Source organism: Colletes latitarsis, chromosome 1 (genome assembly GCF_051014445.1).
Source record: "Colletes latitarsis isolate SP2378_abdomen chromosome 1, iyColLati1, whole genome shotgun sequence".
Lineage (NCBI taxonomy): Eukaryota > Metazoa > Arthropoda > Insecta > Hymenoptera > Colletidae > Colletes > Colletes latitarsis.
In genome coordinates this window covers 46,469,756-46,489,653 of record NC_135134.1, presented here as the reverse complement: position 1 = coordinate 46,489,653, position 19,898 = coordinate 46,469,756, and the positions used below count along the sequence as shown (strand labels likewise).

At 38.8% G+C, this 19,898-nt stretch overlaps 1 protein-coding gene across 1 annotated transcript in view; it reads left to right on the top strand.

Annotated features, from left to right (window-relative positions):
- Positions 1-19,688, top strand: part of Slo2 (slowpoke 2) — a 199,289-nt gene extending 179,601 nt beyond the window's left edge. Inside the window, exons 14-23 of the mRNA XM_076762347.1 lie at positions 610-801; positions 1,037-1,190; positions 5,049-5,154; positions 5,234-5,361; positions 5,539-5,790; positions 6,033-6,144; positions 6,899-7,084; positions 7,501-7,632; positions 8,523-8,636; positions 10,259-19,688. Of these exons, the coding sequence (XP_076618462.1) occupies positions 610-801; positions 1,037-1,190; positions 5,049-5,154; positions 5,234-5,361; positions 5,539-5,790; positions 6,033-6,144; positions 6,899-7,084; positions 7,501-7,632; positions 8,523-8,636; positions 10,259-11,158 (2,276 nt within the window). The 3' untranslated portion in view covers positions 11,159-19,688. The remainder of the gene's footprint in view (positions 1-609; positions 802-1,036; positions 1,191-5,048; positions 5,155-5,233; positions 5,362-5,538; positions 5,791-6,032; positions 6,145-6,898; positions 7,085-7,500; positions 7,633-8,522; positions 8,637-10,258) is intronic.
- Positions 19,689-19,898: the final 210 nt, after the last annotated feature.

Below are 19,898 nucleotides of genomic sequence, written 5' to 3'. Positions count from 1 at the left end.
TATTTCGTAGAAGTATGAGAGAAAAACACTTCAAACTTGCAATGTAAATACACATATACATGAAACAAAAACAAGAAGAATTGCTATTGCCTCAAATTTCTAGTTTGAAGCTTGAAACGTGTCATTGCTAGTTGTAGATCGTAGAATAATCGTTGAATAGAATATTTCATAATAAAACAATATTCGCTGATGTTGCAATTTTTTAATTCGCTTTACAGTTTCAAGTATCACCATTATTTTTATTGTACCATATCGATAGAAAATAGTATTGGATAAAATACTGAATAAAGTAATTAAAATTGCAACGTAGGTAGAAAGTTAGAAGAAAAATTTTAGTTTATTACTATTACTATTATATCTAATGAAAGATATAATTTATTATGTGCAGTACTTAGGCGATGTTCACTTAAAAGAAATTAAATAATTGTTAAAACAAATATAAATTTTAAGATTCATTTTTAAAAGGTTTAAATGAAATGTATTAAGTATGAGAGCTAATAAGACAAAAAAATTAAACTAAATTCCTTCTAAAATGCCTAATAAATTGTATCTTTAATACGGTATTATAAATCTGATGTTTCGATATTTGGATAACACCTTCCTTGGTAGGTTATCCGCAACTGATGTTAAATTTCACAGCAACGTATCTCGATCCCGGTGGATTCGGAGATTCGCGACAATGTTTGAAAGACGGAGGATCCACGCCACAGACGCCGATCACCGGGAATCATTTGGACGTACCGCGATCTCTAGATCCAAATCCCAATCTACTCAGTCCCGAGATTCTCACACAAAGAAGAGGTAATTCATTATTGAGTTACATTTTTCACGTAGCCAATCAATTAAAGTATCAGTATAACAAAATACATATGCATATGCAAGGTACCTAAAAAGTATACATAACTCTCTTCAACTTAAAAATAAATTTACACGAAACTAAAAATGTAATGGAAGAAAAATGAATTCTGTTTTTCAAACATCGATATTTGATAATGAAATAACGTTTGTACCAAACTTTTCAATGAAACCATTTCAGGGAGCAGGAGACCAAGCATCCTGCCAGTGCCAGACATGCTGACGAGCTCGACCTTGCATCTTCCTGGCCAAGAGTCCTTGGATCACGAAGGCGACGAGTCCGAGGACGAAATGGACGACGACGTTCCATGGAGATCGCCCAGCGAAAAGATCGCGTGAGTATTTCTCGAACAGGATTTCATCGTCACTTTTCATACCATCATGTTACGTCCAAGGTCGCAAGGATTCAAGGTAGACGGTCGCCCAGTATGTGTGATATTGACGTGAACGTAAAGGAACGAGTCGTCGATCTTAGACGAATATACGTTTATAGACGTACTTATTAGATAGATGAAAAATATCGTTTCCTCTATTTGACCAATATAATATATAATATATGTATCTGAGCACGATCGTGGAATCCTTAAGAGTGACACGATCTTTCACTGTCTCGTGCACTTGCATGGCACGATCTCTTGTGCATCGGACGTATTTGTGTATTTTATTTATTCGCATATCTCTATATTTATATCTGATGAATGTATCTCCTTTATCACTCGTTCTTATTCTGAATATATATTATATCTCTCGGTATTAGTCTTAGGGAGAGAATACTGGGTCTTCGAAACACTCGATGTTCGAAATTTGTTCACGTTAGCCTCTCGAGGGACGAATTATTTTGTATTGTATTATATGTAAACATATAAATACTCGTTTACAATTTGAGTAATTACTTTAATATAATCATTAGTTCGAAGATGACCAGTATTTTCTTGGAAATGTTTAAATATTGCACTGTAAGATCGTACACGGTTGATCGTACGTTTGACAGAAGAGTTACATTCGCGTTAAAGAACAGTCTGAAATCTGTACGATCTTACCAGCCATCCATCACACGAAATAAAGTTCGACAGCCGTGCTGCAGGGAATTTTGCACCATGCTCGTCCTGTTTCTGCACTCTTTTCTTAGATGTTACTTCCTCCGGATCGAATCTACTCGACGCGACTCGATCGTCCTACTTCTCCGTTACTTTGCAATATTTTTAGACGTTCGCCATTATACTCTTTTTAAACGTTCGAACAAATCAAATTTACCATCGTCCATCCGTACCCGATATTACATTTACTTTCACTACGTTCTTCGATTTGATTTGACTTTTCTTTACGTCGCGAGATTTAAATATGGCGAAGAGTATCCAGACAATTCTAATTTCGGGACGCGAGTAACGTCGAGTGGTTGAAAAGTTCGAACGTCACGGTGACAAGAGACAGACAGGACGAAAAAGGTAAAAGATTTTTAACGAAAGGTCGGTGTCACGCTCGTCCGTCATTCACCATCCAAATACAATTAAACGCAAGTTTACGTTGATGGCCGATCTGTCCTGTCTGAATGTCTCTCGATGCCCGTACCACTAATCGGCCTCGATGGTATTGAATCGCTGCTCGATGCTGTCCTGCCTGACACCCTATATGTCCTCGTGGATGTTTTCGATGTCTTCCTTCCTGCATCGTCTTTATGCACTGCCGTCTTGACGCACGACCTTTGCCCAGCAGTTTCAAAGGGTGAGTTTACGTTTTTACGCTTTCATATAAACTATTCTTCCGGCTCGCTTCTCGCGAGGAAACGCTCAGAACTTCGGGTCCCGTTGCTTGAACGAATCTTACTTGGAAATCTGACCATCAAAAAGATCTAGAATCCAAAACTTTTGATAGAATTCCCGATACAAATCTATTAACCGGTATTTTCTAACCCCGAGCTCGGTGATCGAGTCACCAGAAATTTTTCTTAATTAACCCCTTCCCGTGCTTTAACGAGTCTGACTCGTGAGTTGGTCACGATTCTTATAATCTCTGTTACAAATCAGTTTATCACCAGTCTGGTCTGTTTGGACGGATTTTGTCGAGCTAAATGGCACGGGAAGGGGTTAATTTCATCGGCACCCATTCACAGGCGTGGTTTCGACTTTCGAATATTCAGAATGTTCCCTCTGCAATTTTCTGTCCAACGAACGAGCCTTAAACTATTCACCGACGTGAAAGGGTTGCCCGAGTAATTTTCGCCCGCCGAAAAGTTGATTAGCGAAACATTTTCTATAATTCAGACACTCGGGCTGGCTGCGCCGCGCAGTTCCAAAACACATTAAGAAGCGTGGGAGGAAGTTGGCGAAGCGTGGGAGGTCGAGTAGATCCGTAGCTTTAGAATTCCCGCGAACTGTTTGAAGCAGAATTTAATCGACTGCGTCGTACGCCGAAGTTCACTGTTTAATTCTGCTCGCTGAATCGCTCGCAACGTACCCAACTTCGGAATTGATGTCGCGTATGTCGATGCGAGACGCTGGATGAGACGCGAACGAAGCTGTGAAAACGCACCTAATGCGGCCACGGTGAACTTTCCGCCCTGGTGAATTGATAAATCGACCTCAAAGGATTTGCGCGATGGCGAACTAAACGTACCGGATTGTTTCGGGTTTTGCTCGATCCGCGATATCAACGACTCTCGTCTACTAAAAAGCGAATATCTTTCTTCTTTCAGTACCGTGTTCGTCAAAGTTTTATCTATCGAGTGCATTACCTTGTAACACACGAGATATCCACGGTAAATTATGGCGTATTCGATACGAACTCTATCACTTAATATTGTCAGACATCATCATCGTGCATGGAATTCTCATTGAACCGAACGATACCCACATGGACGTTTCTCGTTTGTAACGATTTGTATTTTTAATTTGCAAGGGGTTGAAACAAAGGATTTCAAGTTTTGTTGTAAGTAGCTGTGGGTGGGTTGCGACTTTCAAAGCTAATTGATTGAAAAAAAGATCCTAATAAACGTAGATATTCAATGAACAGAAAGAAGAAGCTGATGGCATCGAAAGAAACACGAAATGAAAAAAAAATAACATTTGTAACATAAAATGAATATTATTACTGTTGTTCATATAATTAGTTATTTCCACGCATATAATTCCTCAAATTCATCGAAGAATTACATTCTACATGACTGTTCTCGACTCACATTGCATTCGTACAAACCTCGAAACTATCGCAACCGATATACCTGATCGAGAAATTTATTTTCCTCGTAAAGCCACGAATGTATTAGTTTATGTTTATGTCCTGTGCATAATACGGCCAGATACGTGCAAATGTATATGTTAAAACCTAAGAGATCGCATGTCAATCGAATAGCTCCCTTCCGTTTGTTTTCGATACGAAACAATTTTCGTTTATATATAAATACAAATATTATTTATTTTTATACCTTTGATACACGTCAAGTAAATGAAAAGTGTTTCGCGGTTTAATCGATCGGTGGAAAACAGCAGACTTGAGAGAAATGTATAAAAGTCTAACGTTTTCGTTGTGCATGTACCTAGATGTTAGAACTAACTTTATTTTATATCTTTCTATATTTCCTCCTTTCTTTTACCGTTCCTAAAAAATTTAATCTTTATAATAAACGCACTCACGTGTCGATTTTGATTAAATCCTGATCGCCAGCATTTTCACAGTCGCGTTTTAATTCTCAAATGCATCCACGATACCTAAGATAATATTGTCATGGAAATGTTTGGAAAAATTTTACTTCAGAGCATGTTACAGAAGAACACACTTTTAACGTTCTGAGCATTTTTCGGGTGTTTCGCTTCCTCCACATTTTCGTAATTCCGCACATCTGCTCGTGTTTAACACCCTGAGTGTGAATAGCACAATGTACTATATTATTGTACATAAATAAAGCTGTACATTATTCGCTACGTTGAATATTACGATCGATGAGCGACATTTTTTTCTCGTGTAATCGATTATTGATTATACAAAGACACCAAAGATATTTGACAATTTTGCTAAAAAATTCCAGTATTATCGAGTACAGTAATGATACAAAAATACCTTGTCAAAAAATCTAAAACGATGTTTATAATACCAAACAAAAATCGGGATAAATTACATTCGATCTATGTAATGTAAAAAATTTCCTACGAAAATGCGATTATATGAAACGTGCAACAATTTAATTGAAATTGTTGCAGGATCGTCAAGGGATTTCCACCTGTTTCACCTTTCATAGGCGTTTCTCCAACGTTATGTTATCTACTTAAAGAAAAGAAACCTCTGTGTTGCCTTCAATTGGCACAGGCACGTATTATACATTTATTGTAATTTTTTGGTAATTAAAAATCGATTAAAAATCTATTATTTTCGGCTACTTTGCCAGGTTTGTCAGCACTGTACCTATAGAAACGCGAAGGAGTACAATTGGCAAAACAAGACTATCATTCTGGCTGCTGATTACGCCAGCAACGGAATCTACAACTTTATAATTCCCTTAAGGGCGCACTTTAGGTACAATCTTTAAACGCCTCTGCAAGTAATATTCACCAACTTGAAAAAATATAATAGAAATTGCACACTGTATACGTTTGAGATAAAGAGTACAATAAAATGTACAAGTCATGAAAATATTTATTACGAACTGAGACGGACGTGATTATTTTAATGTTCGTTAAAAATCTCCGTCAGATCAAAAACATCGCTGAATCCAATCATTCTTCTGCTGGAACGGAAACCGGAAATTGCGTTCCTTGACGCGGTGTCATACTTTCCTTTGGTGTACTGGATGCAGGGATCCATCGACTGTTTGGACGATCTCCTTCGCGCTGGTATCACTTTGGCGGAAAATGTCGTGGTCGTAAACAAGGAACTCAGCAATTCCGCGGAGGAAGACACTCTGGCTGACTGTAATACTATCGTAGCAGTGCAAACTATGTTCAAGTGAGTGTGTTTGCTTGTCAGATTGTTTGTAAATTGACAGTAATAGAGAAAGTGCACCAAAATTGGATCTTCCATTCGTTTTCCATGTATAACTTTCTCGTTGTTTGGGATAAAATTAATTTCGCAGCGTCGAAAAATCCTTTCCTTACCTAAAAACCAGCTATGTCAAACGTAAAAACGATATCGTTGAGTTTAAAAAAATAATTGTTTCGAAGAAACGAAATCTACTTGAATTTTCACAGATTCTTTCCGAGTATAAAGAGCATAACGGAACTCTCGCAGTCGAGCAACATGCGTTTCATGCAATTCAGAGCGCACGATAAGTATGCTCTTCACCTCAGCAAAATGGAAAAGGTATTTCCCAACTTTCTAGCTTAATACAATATTTCTTGAATCTATTTTGAGCTAAAAATGAAGCTTGCAATTACCATTTACATTTTACTTAAATTGGAAAGAGGATGATGATTAACGTGTAATTAAATGTGTTACATTTGCTACGATATTTCGTATTGAAATGTTATATCGCAATTTATGTGTGTTTAATTCCTTCTATGGAAATGTATACAGTGGAAGAGATACTTCTAATTGAGTAGCTTCGCAGATTTTGCGATAACACTGAAAGTTAGTTGCTCTCAACTCCTTCACGCCCTCTCGAAGCACTGCTTACCAAGTTTATAAGTACTCACACTTGACCTTTACTTCATTACTCCGAAAGTATAAAGGAAATTTTATTATAGCAGCGATGCCAGATAACTTTGAGAACGTTCGTCTTCATGGAAAAGCTAATCATCATTGAAATAAATAATTTATTTCTCAAGTTTCTTTTAAAATTTTTATTTTATACAAAAGAAAAGAAAGAAGAACGATGCAAACCTGCTACGAATTTCTATAATCGATACTGTAAAATTTTATTAAATAATAATACAGTGAATTTATCTTTGCATTCATAATTACTTGAAAATGATTGCTCTCGTGAAAGTATGAAATCTATTTTTCTAATAGTAATGGGAGACGAAGGAAGTTGCAAGATCATTTTTAGCGACACGTAGAAATTAACAGAAATTTGATAAGTATAAAAAGTAATCGAACGTTGTGATTGCTACGACAGAGAGAAAAGGAAAGAGGCTCCCATATATCGTACATGTTTCGATTACCTTTCGCCGCTGGCAGTGTCTTCAGTGCCTCCATGCTGGACACTCTTCTCTATCAAGCATTCGTAAAGGACTACATGATAACATTCGTGAGATTGTTGCTGGGCGTCGATCAAGCTCCGGGGTCTGGTTTTCTAACATCGGTAAAGAATCAATTCGATATCTTTATTTAACGAAATAGAAAATCATGCGTATAAAGAATATAATTATTATCCATAGAACAATGGTGGCCAAACTGCAGATGTACCAGACTTTTACAAAATTCACAAACTCTGACTAATGAGAGAAAATTTTATATTTTATTTTCTAGAGAAGATTATTAAACGACGAAAGAAAAATATTCCAAATAAAAGAAATTAATTTATAGAAACCTATTTTCAGAAGAAGATATTTCGTTTAACTTAGCAGTAATATTAGTGATATTTAATACAGGGTATATCCTTCCAATAGAAGATGTGATTCTAGAGTATTTAGGCTTGGTCACCAGTGTTGTGGAGTATTCAAACTAATTGGAACGGATCTCACTCGTCGATTATGATTAATAAAAATTTGATTGCAGATGAAAATAACGAAAGACGACATGTGGATCAGAACCTACGGCAGACTGTACCAGAAACTCTGCTCGACGACGTGTGAGATCCCCATCGGTATTTACAGAACGCAGGACACCACCGTGTCGGACACGTCTCACGTGAGTAGACGATCGTTTCGATCGAAAGTTCGGAGGGCAACCGAGCGAATTGACTCGTGTACTATCGTTATAAGGGCAGGAAACAACTTTGAATGGCGGCTGTGAGTAGCGCATGGTTGTAAATCCCGCTCTATCTTTTGTTCTGTATTTTTCCTCGGCGTTATCTCCGATGCAACGTTTTTAGAGTGGTCCCTCTCGATGAGAATTAAAAATGCGTAGGGCTCTCGCATCTTGTTGAAACGATACTCGTAGCACGTCCTCCGATCCTGAACATAGACGTCTTGAAACCTGCATCGTGCTAGACATTATATTAGTGTCAATCAGAGTGCTTCTTCCGTCGACAAAGCGTTGCCATTAACATCAATTGAACGGTGATTAATCTTAATCTACTTCTGGCAGCGAACAGTTCTCGCGCTAAATGGTTCGCGACACCTACAAAGTGGACATCGTTTAATTTAAATCTGAATACAGTCTACAGTGCCTAATACGTTTATTCCTTGATCGTTAGACCCAAACATTTTCCGAAACCTAGAATTTGTATACCTTTGCAAGGTATACCACAACGAGCTTTCGAAAAGCAAAGAAGAAAACATATTTCCTGATTTTTCCCCCCAGTAACTATCAATTTGGAGTTTACAGTAAGAGTAAAGAATTTTGTTTGAAAACCCCTTCCACGAGTCTCGTCGAAATCGGTCTCTGCGGATTCGTTGCGTTCCCTTCTTAGTTTATTTACAATAACGATCGTTTTGTACGCTAGTCCCTGCCCGCTACGAAGGAGGAAGCTTAACGAACAGTAAAACGATAACCACCGTGTCGTGTTTGATGCGTGAAAAATCGCGACAACGCCGGGCTGTCCTTAGTAAGCGTAGAATTGCTTGTCGTTTTGACAGGGCGACTCAGACGCGGAGAGCGACGCCGGCGTCGGCGTGACGTACAAGGTGCGTCATTCGGCGGCAGCATCGTGCCTTGCGAATTGCGCCACCCGCGACAAGGGTGCCTCAGCCGTGAGTACAGAAGTTCAACGTTGTCTGGTCGCCGTTTTTCTGATCGTTTTCCATGTACACTGTTTAACATTCTCTGTCTTGTAACTCTCTTTGTGGCGTCGCCTCTCTGTACCTATTGTCACTCACTTCCTTTTTACTCTGTCGCTGTTGTTCTTCCACATTTTTTTGCTCTTCTGTCTTGTCGGTATCTTAACGCTCTCGTCACTACCGCTACACACCCGCTGCGCATGTCCAGTGTATACCACCCAGTGGCTTCCGGCCTGAACGCTCAAGATTCTCTCTTGCTCGTCCTCACTGTCTAAATTGCTCCTCTTGGCGATCAAGAGGCCCTACACTCGAATTCTATGAGCACAATACACACACGATGCTGCACAAACGATGCTTCGTAAAAACGATAGGCAATCAACGAGAAATTATTCGTTTAGAACTTCTTACCGTATTCGATAACCCATACCTTGTAAAGATTTTTAAGTACGGGGTTTGTCTTTGTTTCTATTTGTGCCTGTATATTGCTAATTAACTGCGGTTAGTACCACTCGTATTCGTACACTGTGATGGCGTTTCACTATAAATGAAAGAAACTTGTTTTCTTAGGGAAAATTTTTCGGCGAAATTAAAAAATTTCAAATCATTCTGAAAAAATTATTTTTGGTTGCGGGAGTTAATTACAACCATTTTTGGCAAATAGATGTACCCCCGAAATCCTAACCATTTTCGAGAAAAAAATTCATTACCGAAAATTTCATGTCTGACCATACGTTGATATGTTTCCCTGAAATTTCGTGCATATCTTTAAAACATCATAACTTCTGAACGGATTGGACGATTTTATTGTTTCAAAATGCAAACGACGCGTATTTTGATGAAGAATATATAGAAATTCTAACAATGTTGAAAAAGTTGTTCCTTGACACCGTAAAGTAAGAAAACCCCCATAAAAGTGGTACAATTTTTAAACGTTCATACCTCCTACAATAGTAAATCGATTTCATTGAAATTTAGTCTGGAAGTAGAGCTCATGGATACCTACAAAAAAGTACTAAACAACATTTCCGTACAACGTCAAACAAATTTATAAAAAATTAAAAACGAATCTTTAAGAAAAATCGACATGGAGTAGATGCTTAAATTTTTTGGCGAGAAAAAAATTTCACTGTAGCTAACTAGATGAAGTGTCGGTAGATTTAGTGTGCTTTCAACGGTGTTTCCAATTTTATTATTAATTCAAACCCTTAAGTATCCCAATAGTTTGAAAAAATGGACTTGTACCAGTTTCAAAAACTCAATCCATAAGAAACAAGCTTCTTTTCATTCATAGCGAATAACCATTACAGTGTACGAATATGAGTGCCAGTAACACTATATAAAATTTCCTTTAACTAACAAGAAACGAACGATTCCTACTATGAATCTACTATACGATTCAACCATTCCAACATCTTTCGCCTCGATCCAACAAAACGGTTTGCACCAACGAAAGTGTTCAAGACATTAACGAGTATTGTCTACAATTTATCGATCGCCGATCCGTCTGCAAAGACGCGTCAACGCCACGTTTAACCGCGCGTTCGAGATGCAAAATTCCCCTCGATTCGCCATTAAAAACCGATTTCTCTGCACAGTACTCCGTGAGCCTCGGCGACGAAGCCCGCGACAATCACGCCCAGCAGATCGAGAGGGCCGAGATCGCGAACCTGGTCCGTTCGCGGATAGAATCCCTGAACCTGCCGGTGGCCGATTACGACGACGTCTCGGAGAAACGTAACAGCCTCTCCTACGTGATCATCAATCCCAGCTGCGACCTGAAGCTGGAGGAGGGCGACATCGTGTACCTGGTGCGACCCAGTCCGTTCTCCGCTCAGAAAACGTTCGAGCGTCACAACTCGCGTCGCAAGAGCAACATCAGCTTCTGTTCGGCGCAGCTGGTGTCGCAGATGAGCGCGGCGGTGGCGTCGGCGGGACTTCCTGGCGCCGGGGCAGGAAGTCGTCGAGGGTCTGGGATCGGTTTGCCCAGGGCACCGCCGTTGGGCACCACGAAATCGAACTCGTTGTCGTTGCCGGACAGTCCCACGGTGGCTGGCACGCTACGGGGCCGCTCGAACTCGCTGAGAGTGGTCGACGACATTCTGCTGCGACGCAGCAACTCGTTGAGGCAGGGTCTGACGATGAGCAGGAGGAAAAGCAGCCTGGAGGACATCGGTCTGGGCGCGCTGTCGCATCCCTCGAACCACAATCCGATCAAGATCGCGCTGAACGGATCGATCGGTCTGGAGGTGACGCCGCCGGAGGAGTGCTCGCAGATCGTAGGCGCCAGCAACACGGGTATCCTTGACGTGGGACTGCCCTCCATGCCGGAGCTAACCGCCGCCCTGGGCTCGAACCTGGGCACAGGCCTGGGCGGCTCGCTCGGTGGCCTCTACGACCCACCGAGCCTCCAGTATCCCATGGGATCGCCCTCCCAGTCGCCCCAGATCCCCAGCAGCACGCAGGATCCTCAGCACATACAAGGGACGATCGTATGATATAACCTTATGTGGGGACGCAGGCTCTCCGGCGTGGTACGAAACAAATGGCTGTAAAGCGTTCCCACGTTCCCACGTTCCCACGTTCACGCGTCGAGATCACTCGACGACCTGACTAACGACGAATTCGGTGGGACTGAACGGTGGCGACGATCACGGATCGTGAGACGGCCGGAGAGCAAGGTGTTTCAGTGACCCGGGACCGATCAGCGACCCCGGCGAACGCCTAGGCGAATTTTTTTACTCCGTTCCTTGCGTAGTTTCAGTTAGCCACGCTATCACGGTATTCATTCATGCCAGTGGTTCTTAACCGTCGCGACGCGGCGCGTTTCTACTTTTTATAGAATTTAAATTTGTACGATTGACGCTCGAACGGTGGGCGGTGGGTCGTTTTGGACCCAGATAACCAGCTTTTTCATTCATTCTTTCCCCCTATTTTGTGAAACGTTGGTGTCTCTGGTATTCATTATGCACTCTGCGATTGAAGAAAATCTAATAAAATATGTATTCTTTTAATAAAAGTAAAAAGTATCAGGATCATTGTGTCTTCTAACAGGTGGGTGAAATATTCTATTATACATTATTACAGATTAGGAGTCTAAGTATATGAGTATTGCAAAGTGTAAGATATGGGTCTAAAAGGACCCAGCGATCGCCGTTCGGATAACTATTTTAACGCTATTAGAAAAGTCTTTAATGAGTCAATTTTATGTTTCGACGCTTTCGACATTTCCTTGTAGAAACATGTCACTTGAGATTTGAAATTCATATATTACAATAATATAATCTAATGAAATTACCAGTTGGTGTCTAGAATAGACAAGAGGAAATATTTTTATCAAAACTAAGTTTTTAAAAGAAGCATAAAAAGACAAAATATTTTTGAAGTTTGAGTAGATGGACAATTTATTTCAACAGATTTCTATAAAAAGGTCGGCCAACTTCCTACGATATTAAATATATTAAATACATGATCATATAACAGCCCGATTAATAGGAAGCTGGCGAAGAAATTTACATTGACGCAAATAAAATAATCAAATATGCGAATATAGTAAATACTTCCCCAATTTAAAAATCAAAAGCGTTAAAATATTAAATTGGCGCGTTAAAGGCTGAAAATATTTATAGTTTACGTGAACCAAGCATCTTACTATTGCATTGCCATAATTATTCATGAACCCATGACCTGTATCAGGTTTTTTTCTCCGAGTTACGCCGTTCGACCTAGAAATATTAGAAATAAATTTTTTTTCCAACTGCGTCGCGAGCTCGAGAAAGTTAAGAACCACTGATTTATGCGAACTCGGGGACCTAAACGCGGCGTCGTTGAGTCGCGACTGTGATACGCCAGAACGTTGGATTTATTATATTTGTGTGTGTCAATAGGGCTGGGCAGTTTGGTAATCGTGGCGAATAATTATTCAATTCAAAGACGAACTATATTCATAAGCGTCGAGATTTGATTTTTCCGACAGATTTCCTTCAGTGTCTCTTGCAGAGAGACGAATATTATTGCAAAGACATATCTACGAAATACAGGATATATGTTTCAGAAATAGATAATTTAAATCTACAATAATTATTCAATGTGTACTTTGTAATGTTCTAAATATCTCCAAGCAACAGGATATCTAAAAATATTAAAAGAAATAATTGAACGAGTTTTCTGACCAACGTAATAACAAGAAAATATTTCACCTACCAAATGAGAAAAAATTAATATTGAATAATTATTTGGTCAAAGGTTTCGTAAAGGTTTAAATAATGCCCAGTTCTGACGACGTACAGTTGTTTCATCGAAGCTACGATACTATTTTAGTAATAATTCTCTTTTCGTAGATAGTACAAACACACTTTTCGAGCAACCTGATTTCGATTTATTAATCGAGTTTCATTTAAAACTGTCCATTAAAGTCCCTCGCGGTGTACGTAGTGGGCTACGTTCTTAAAACGTTTTGCTCTCTAGTCGGCTCTTGCGTCTCGATCTCCGTGCATCCGATCAAATTATTCGTAGCGATCCAGACGATTGCTCGGACGGGCTAGATCACAACACACACGACAGTTCATGCCAAAGGTCCAGTAACGCCGTTGATAAAATCGAGACGATTAAATAAATAGTATAAAGAAACGAAATCGATGACGATGGACAAGAGTTTCTAGGTTTTTTCGAAGTTTTTGTATAATTTAATACCTTAGAATTTCAACAGAACATCAAATGAAAATTAAACAAATTAAAGTTCATTTAATCAGAATTCAAATCTACTTCTTCAAAAGCAAAGTCTGATAGAAATAAAAGTTATTTTAATCTTACGATTTAATTTTGAAGGTATCACGAATGATGGATAACCACTGTATATTTCTTTTCATTTTCCAAATAGTGCAACCAAATTAATTTTTATTCGACTCCAGTCAAGCACAACAAATTTCAAACTTGTGCGTTCAACGTATTCCATTTAATTCTTTAATAATAAAATATTGCATGAAAATTCTTGTCCCTCGTCAAATGTCATATTTTATCGAGATAGCTAACGAAAGTAGGTGAGAAACGAGAAGCGTTTCCCTAGTGCAAGCCCCGATTCCTACGTAGGGTCACGTTCCGCGGATGAACGCGAAATAATTTTATACTAGAACAAATTTACGACGAGAGTATGTTATATATATGATTATAAATATATAAAATATGTGACCATTTAAATCATATCACGCGAGAAAGAGTGACACCAACCGAAGTCGATATCATTATATCGTACGTGTGTAGGACGACAAGGACTTTAGACGAGTATTAGGAATATCGAATTCGAGGTTTCAGGACTAATTAGGAACAGAATTTATTCCAACGCGGATAAGTGAATCCCCAGCGATCTATCGTGGTCCGGAGAACTCTCTGTTCGTCGTTTACGAGGCGTGAAAGATAATCGATTATATATCGAAGAATTTAGTGCGACACGATCGAAGAAAGGTTACTAAACGAACACTATTTTCTTCTCTTCTATTAGTTTGAAACGCAGTCTTATCGGTACGTTTTATCAGAGTTTTCGGGTACACAGTTTATTAAGATGAATCATTTATTCTTAGCGAGGAAAGAGCAAAAAGTTTCGACAATCCGTTCAATCAGTTAGTCGGACGTAGGCGTCGTTAGCGACGACTTTAAAAAATATATCTATTTCTTGACTCGGCGCTTCGAGCCAAACGCAATCGTTTCTCGACCAATTTACAAGTTTTTCCCGACCAAATGTCGTCTTATCGAGTACCTGCTTTCATGCTACCTTCCGCTATTCCCCACAGGTTTGGCAATTAAATTACCAACGATCGGATTTGCTTCACTTCCTGATTGTGACAGATAAATCGCTGTTTTTGCAAACATTTCATCGAACGTGAGAAACAATCTTTCGGATCACGAATTCAAAGTGAAATCGTTCAAAGCGTTTGTAATCCACTGCTGTCCATTTGCGCAATTTTATACTGATCCTCTGTGTCTATCAATTTTGAAAACAGAAAGCTTCTTTACATCTGAAAATTATTTATGTACGAAAGATAACTTAAGATCAATGAATATGATGTGCTTGCAAGACCTATACCCCTTGCTATGGTTTAAAAATACTAACAAAGATAAACTCAAAACAATCGTTAGAATAATTTTTAAATGTTATTATAAGTTTAATGTGTTCTATACACCGAAAAGAAATGAAATTTCTGTGAAACACTTTTTTCAAAAATATATTATATATTCTTCTTGAATAAATAATTGTGTGTTAAAATTAAATGAATATGTATTGTCTAAATCAGGTTCATACAAATAATTTATTGCTTGTTGTTTTTGAATAAAGTTCAAGCTACTGGTCTATCTAATAACGAACCAGTTCTTTAAACAATCAGCGCAAACGGAACTAGCATGGATTGTTGCAGTTGCACGAACCTAAGTGGCGTAATCGTATATACTAGGATCCTTCTAAAAGAAAACTAACCCTTCGTAAATATCGTTAATTTCTAGAGAAAAATAATCGACAAAATTTTGAAAACCAAACGTGTGTAGTTTTAAAAAATCAACGCACCTTTACCTACGCCACTAGAACTCGATGAAATCGAACAAAGTGTTAGCAGTTTTCATTACTGTGCATAAGTGAAGCGAATCGATCGGTCTCCTTCAATCTCTATAATTTACATATTCCTTATTCTATTTAGCCTAAATACGAATAAAGTTTCGTAGCAGCTAGTCGTTGATTCCGACGACGTTCAGCGAGCATTTACACTCTCTATAATATTTCTCTGGCCCCGTATTCTGCCTCTTTAACTTTCTCTCCTTCATTAACTCTCTGTCTTTCTTACCTTGATTAGAGTAACGAAACCCGTCCCGACCACGTACGTCTATTATCTTCGTTCACGCCGATGACCCGTGAGTTTTGTACATATTTGACAGGCAATCGAGGCATTTTTCAGAGGAAACGATGATTTTTTATCTCCCAAACCGAAACAGGTGGTCTGTTTAATCCGCGTCGAAGACCTTCGCGATCTCTCGTTCCGAAGTCAATTTGTTCCGAGAAATCGAGGCGACAGGCAAGTACGATTAAGACAGGAAATTCAATCGAACTGATACTGACCGTAACGTTTCTTAACCCTCTATAATCTGACGCAGGTGTGTCAAACTCGATTACGTAGAGCTGCTTGACCCTCTATCCGCGCCATTTTAACGCTGAAAATGTCCCCTCGGTCAGAGATGGGTAAAATTATTCGTTATTTAATGTAAAATGAACATAAAATAACATAAAATAATTGCAGATATTTCCATCGAGCAACGACCCAAAGAAAGAATTTAATTGTTCGATGGAATGAACGTTACGAATAATAATTTCTGTACAATGGTTGCAATTCGTTATCGTTCGAATAAAATTTTGTCCATCTCCACCCTCGATACAGAAATATTTTGTTATACAGAATGTTTTTACGTTACCTTCATTTTGTGATTTCAGCAAATAATTACTTACAAATATCAAGTAGCACGCCACTGAATTATGATTTTACCATGAATTATGAAACACCAGCATAGAAAACATTCCAAATTGTTCGACTTCCCGGTCTGCTTATACGTTGCAACAAAGGTTCTGTTCTGTAGGAATATATCTTTAGCAAAGTTATTTTTTAAAAATCGTAAAATGTACGTACAGTAACGTATGGGATTGCAGTGCGCATCGCTGCACGCTATAGTAATATTCCTACAATAGAATTACGTAACAAAGTGTGTGTTGAATAGCTGTGCGTGTAATTTACATTCTAATATAATTAGTTCTAACGTGTAAACGAATGGATGGGTGGTCAGAGTGTTTACGATTCTATAAACGCAAGACAAAGTATTTCACAAGAAACATCACACATGATTAACTTTCTTTTATGGTTTCGAGAACCAAGAAATGGTACTTTAAAGGTCGCTAAGGTATTTTTGCATATTTTTGATCGTGTCCATTATGAACGACATTGACGTGCATTCGTTCATGTGTAATAATATGCTTCTAAAACGACATTGATTTTTAAAGTATAATATAAAACAATACGAGGCTGTTGTCACGTTATCTCTTAACAAAGATGCATTGTTTTTTGTGAAAAGCCGTATGTAATCGTGTCTACTAAATATGCACTCTAGGTAAAGTGTGTAAAATAAATGATAGTTCGAATAGGAAATTCTAGTAAAATAATGGATCGGACGAGTATCTGTGAATTATGAGTTTGACATGGCCAACCTAACGATATTTTCCAAGTTTTCTAATTCACTGAAAGATCTAAGCGTCGTTCGAAATCGAAATCCGTCACTTTCATATTTTATAGATATTTTTTTAGGGATCTTTTTACATAATGTTTGTATTACTAAGGAAACATCTATATCTTGCTAGATCTTCTATAGACCATACTTGAGAAGTAAACTTAAGAGTATAACTGTATCGTTAGCTGTAGTTGTCGGTGATGGCAGTCTCAAGTATGCACGTCGAATGTGTCAAAAATACGATCAAAATGAAATTACGGGGCGTTTCACGAGCGATAAAAGATGCTTTTCTCTTATCGTTTATGAAACATTCCGTCGCGATGGCGGATTTCGATTTCACATTTGATTCTTAGTTTCTGTACAAAGCAACGTCTGCGAATGACTATGTATCCTTCTTCTTCGCGACTCTATAATTACGATTTATTTCGAGTAATCAACAACTCCGATTACACAGGGTTAAATTAAGCATACACGGTCTCCATACTTGTACAACGAAATTGCGAAGTGCAGTTTGCGCGTGGACAAGAGTCCAACAAAAAACTACATAATCTCGACGCGACACGCATAAAACTTGCGATGTTGAAAACGATCAGACCCCAACGATCGAGGAAAATAAAAATGTAACAAGAAGAACAATGAAATCAACAAGAACGCGGAAACGGTAGTTAAGGGAAACGAAGATTAATCGAAATTATATAAAGGACTAACAAAAAAGACGTTCCAACAGTGTACATAGATTAATTGCCGTAGGATCGATCGAAAACCAATGTGACCTGAAATTAACGCGTTGTCGTTCGCCACGCCGACGCGAAAGCGAACTGTTTCGAGTGTTTACGAAATATCCTAAGTGGGATCAAAATCAATTGGCCGCTCGTGGCCATTCGGGGAGGATTTCCTCCGCTCTCTGTCTCTCGATTTTTTGCTCGCCGTCGCGTTCGAACGATAGAAAACGGCGACACTGCTGGAAGTACGAATCGAGACACGGGCCCCAGCGACCATTCGAATTCGATCCAGCTGCAAATAGCGTTTGAAATAAGCGAGCGTTTTGTCGGTACTGTTAACATTTGTATAAAAATTAGCGTGGACGCGGACCGCGAAACTGGCGTCCGCGATGGGATATCGAAATTTTCTATTACAAATGAGAACAAATAATAATTAATTGGAACAAACGATAGCACGTAAACGTAAAGTAAACGCGACGCGAGCTAACGCGTTGCAATATACCACTATGTTAACAATGAAGATTAATATACGATAATATTTAAGGAACTTCTGACGAGTATATATCAGATAAAAAATAAAAAAAAATGTTATCGTTGTGTCTTCATAGAAAGAAAAAAAAAAAAATTATTGATTCGTCGACGACGTGAATCCTCGAATCGACGACCCCTTCGCAAGTTCCTTCTCGGCTTTATAGTTGATCCGGAGGAATTCTGAAAGTCTAAAATCGTACCTAGAACTGCCGAGCTTGCGACATCGAGACGACCCCTTATTTTAGATACACGCAACGTTTACGTTCCAGCGAACATATTCTTCAGGATAAATTGATTTTCGATGGATGAATCGTGGACGATGCTTTCGAACGACGATTGTAATCCGTTACAGAACAACCGCGATATTTATGTGCCCGATCGATGACCAATTTCACAGTACTGACGTACGTAATGCTTTCTTACGACGGACACCGCATCTCTTTGCACGAGTTTGGAACGTAACTTTCACGAGGATTTACCATATCGGTCTGTAGCGATTCGACCCTTTTGTAGTCCCAAATCGGTGAAACTAGGCGGAACTCTACCGTTGACTGTCTTTCAATTCCCGGAGTAACGGTATTTAATATTTTCGATAAATACGATTGAGTTAAAAGTGGCATGTCGAGTCTGAACAGTACAGAATCAATCCACCGTGCACTGTTTATTTAAGCCAAGCTTCTTTCGAAGTAGAAATTGGTAATAATTTTACAAAGTCCAGTGTCAGAGTGAAAGGAACATTGTTCTCTGAAAAATCAGATCAAAATGCAGGTCTTGCTGAAAAACGTCTGAAAACACGAGGTTGCGATAAACGAAGGGGACGATTCCTCGAGAAATTTCTTGCTTCGTAATTCGATCGAAGATTCGTAGACTAGAATTTAAAATCGGTAATTAGAGACACGAATGAGGGATGATTTTGCAAGTAAAAGAGCAGTGCATCTATTTGATGTGAAAGACTTCTAGAAATATCCTAAAGTCACTTTCTTGTGCAGGCAATGAAGTCACTCGTTCGACTCTTACGACGTGTTTCTCGTTTGTAGCAACTGAAACGCAAAAGAGAAGAACAAATTCGGTCTCGGCTCGAATTGTTACTCGTTACTGTAATTATTTCGTTAATTGATAAATGGAAGACCAGACCGTGCAGGATCATCCAGAAAACAATGTTTACGCTTGAAACTTCTTCTAGATTTGTACGTGTACTATCGACGCGAACTAACGTCTGCTGGTTGCATCCCTTTTTTGATCGAACGTAACACATACTAATCGCGACGGAAACTGTTTTCATTTTGTCGAAACTCGAATCTTGAGGGCCCGGCGTTAATAGTGTCGTTGAGCTCGTTTTAACAGTAAGAATTAAATTTAATTCTCGACCACGAAAGGAACTACGAACGACTGTACGTAATGTAAAATAATAAGAGCAGAAAAACAGAGAGAGAATGTACCTATATCTATTCTATATGTGACACGTTGTCACGCGACGCGTGCATGTAAATTTATTATAAATAAATTATTATAAAGCAGCAAACACTTTTACTGACACGTCAACTGTTACGATTTATTCTCTGAACATACATTCCCTTTGATTCGACTATTTAGATTAGTATGTGTATATAATAATACGTGTGATCGATAGATTTCGTTACGAAACGATTGGTCGATTCGATTGGTCCCACCTCTTGACCATTTCTGGATCTTCACTGGACCGCTGACCTTGATGTCAACCTCACTGTTGACG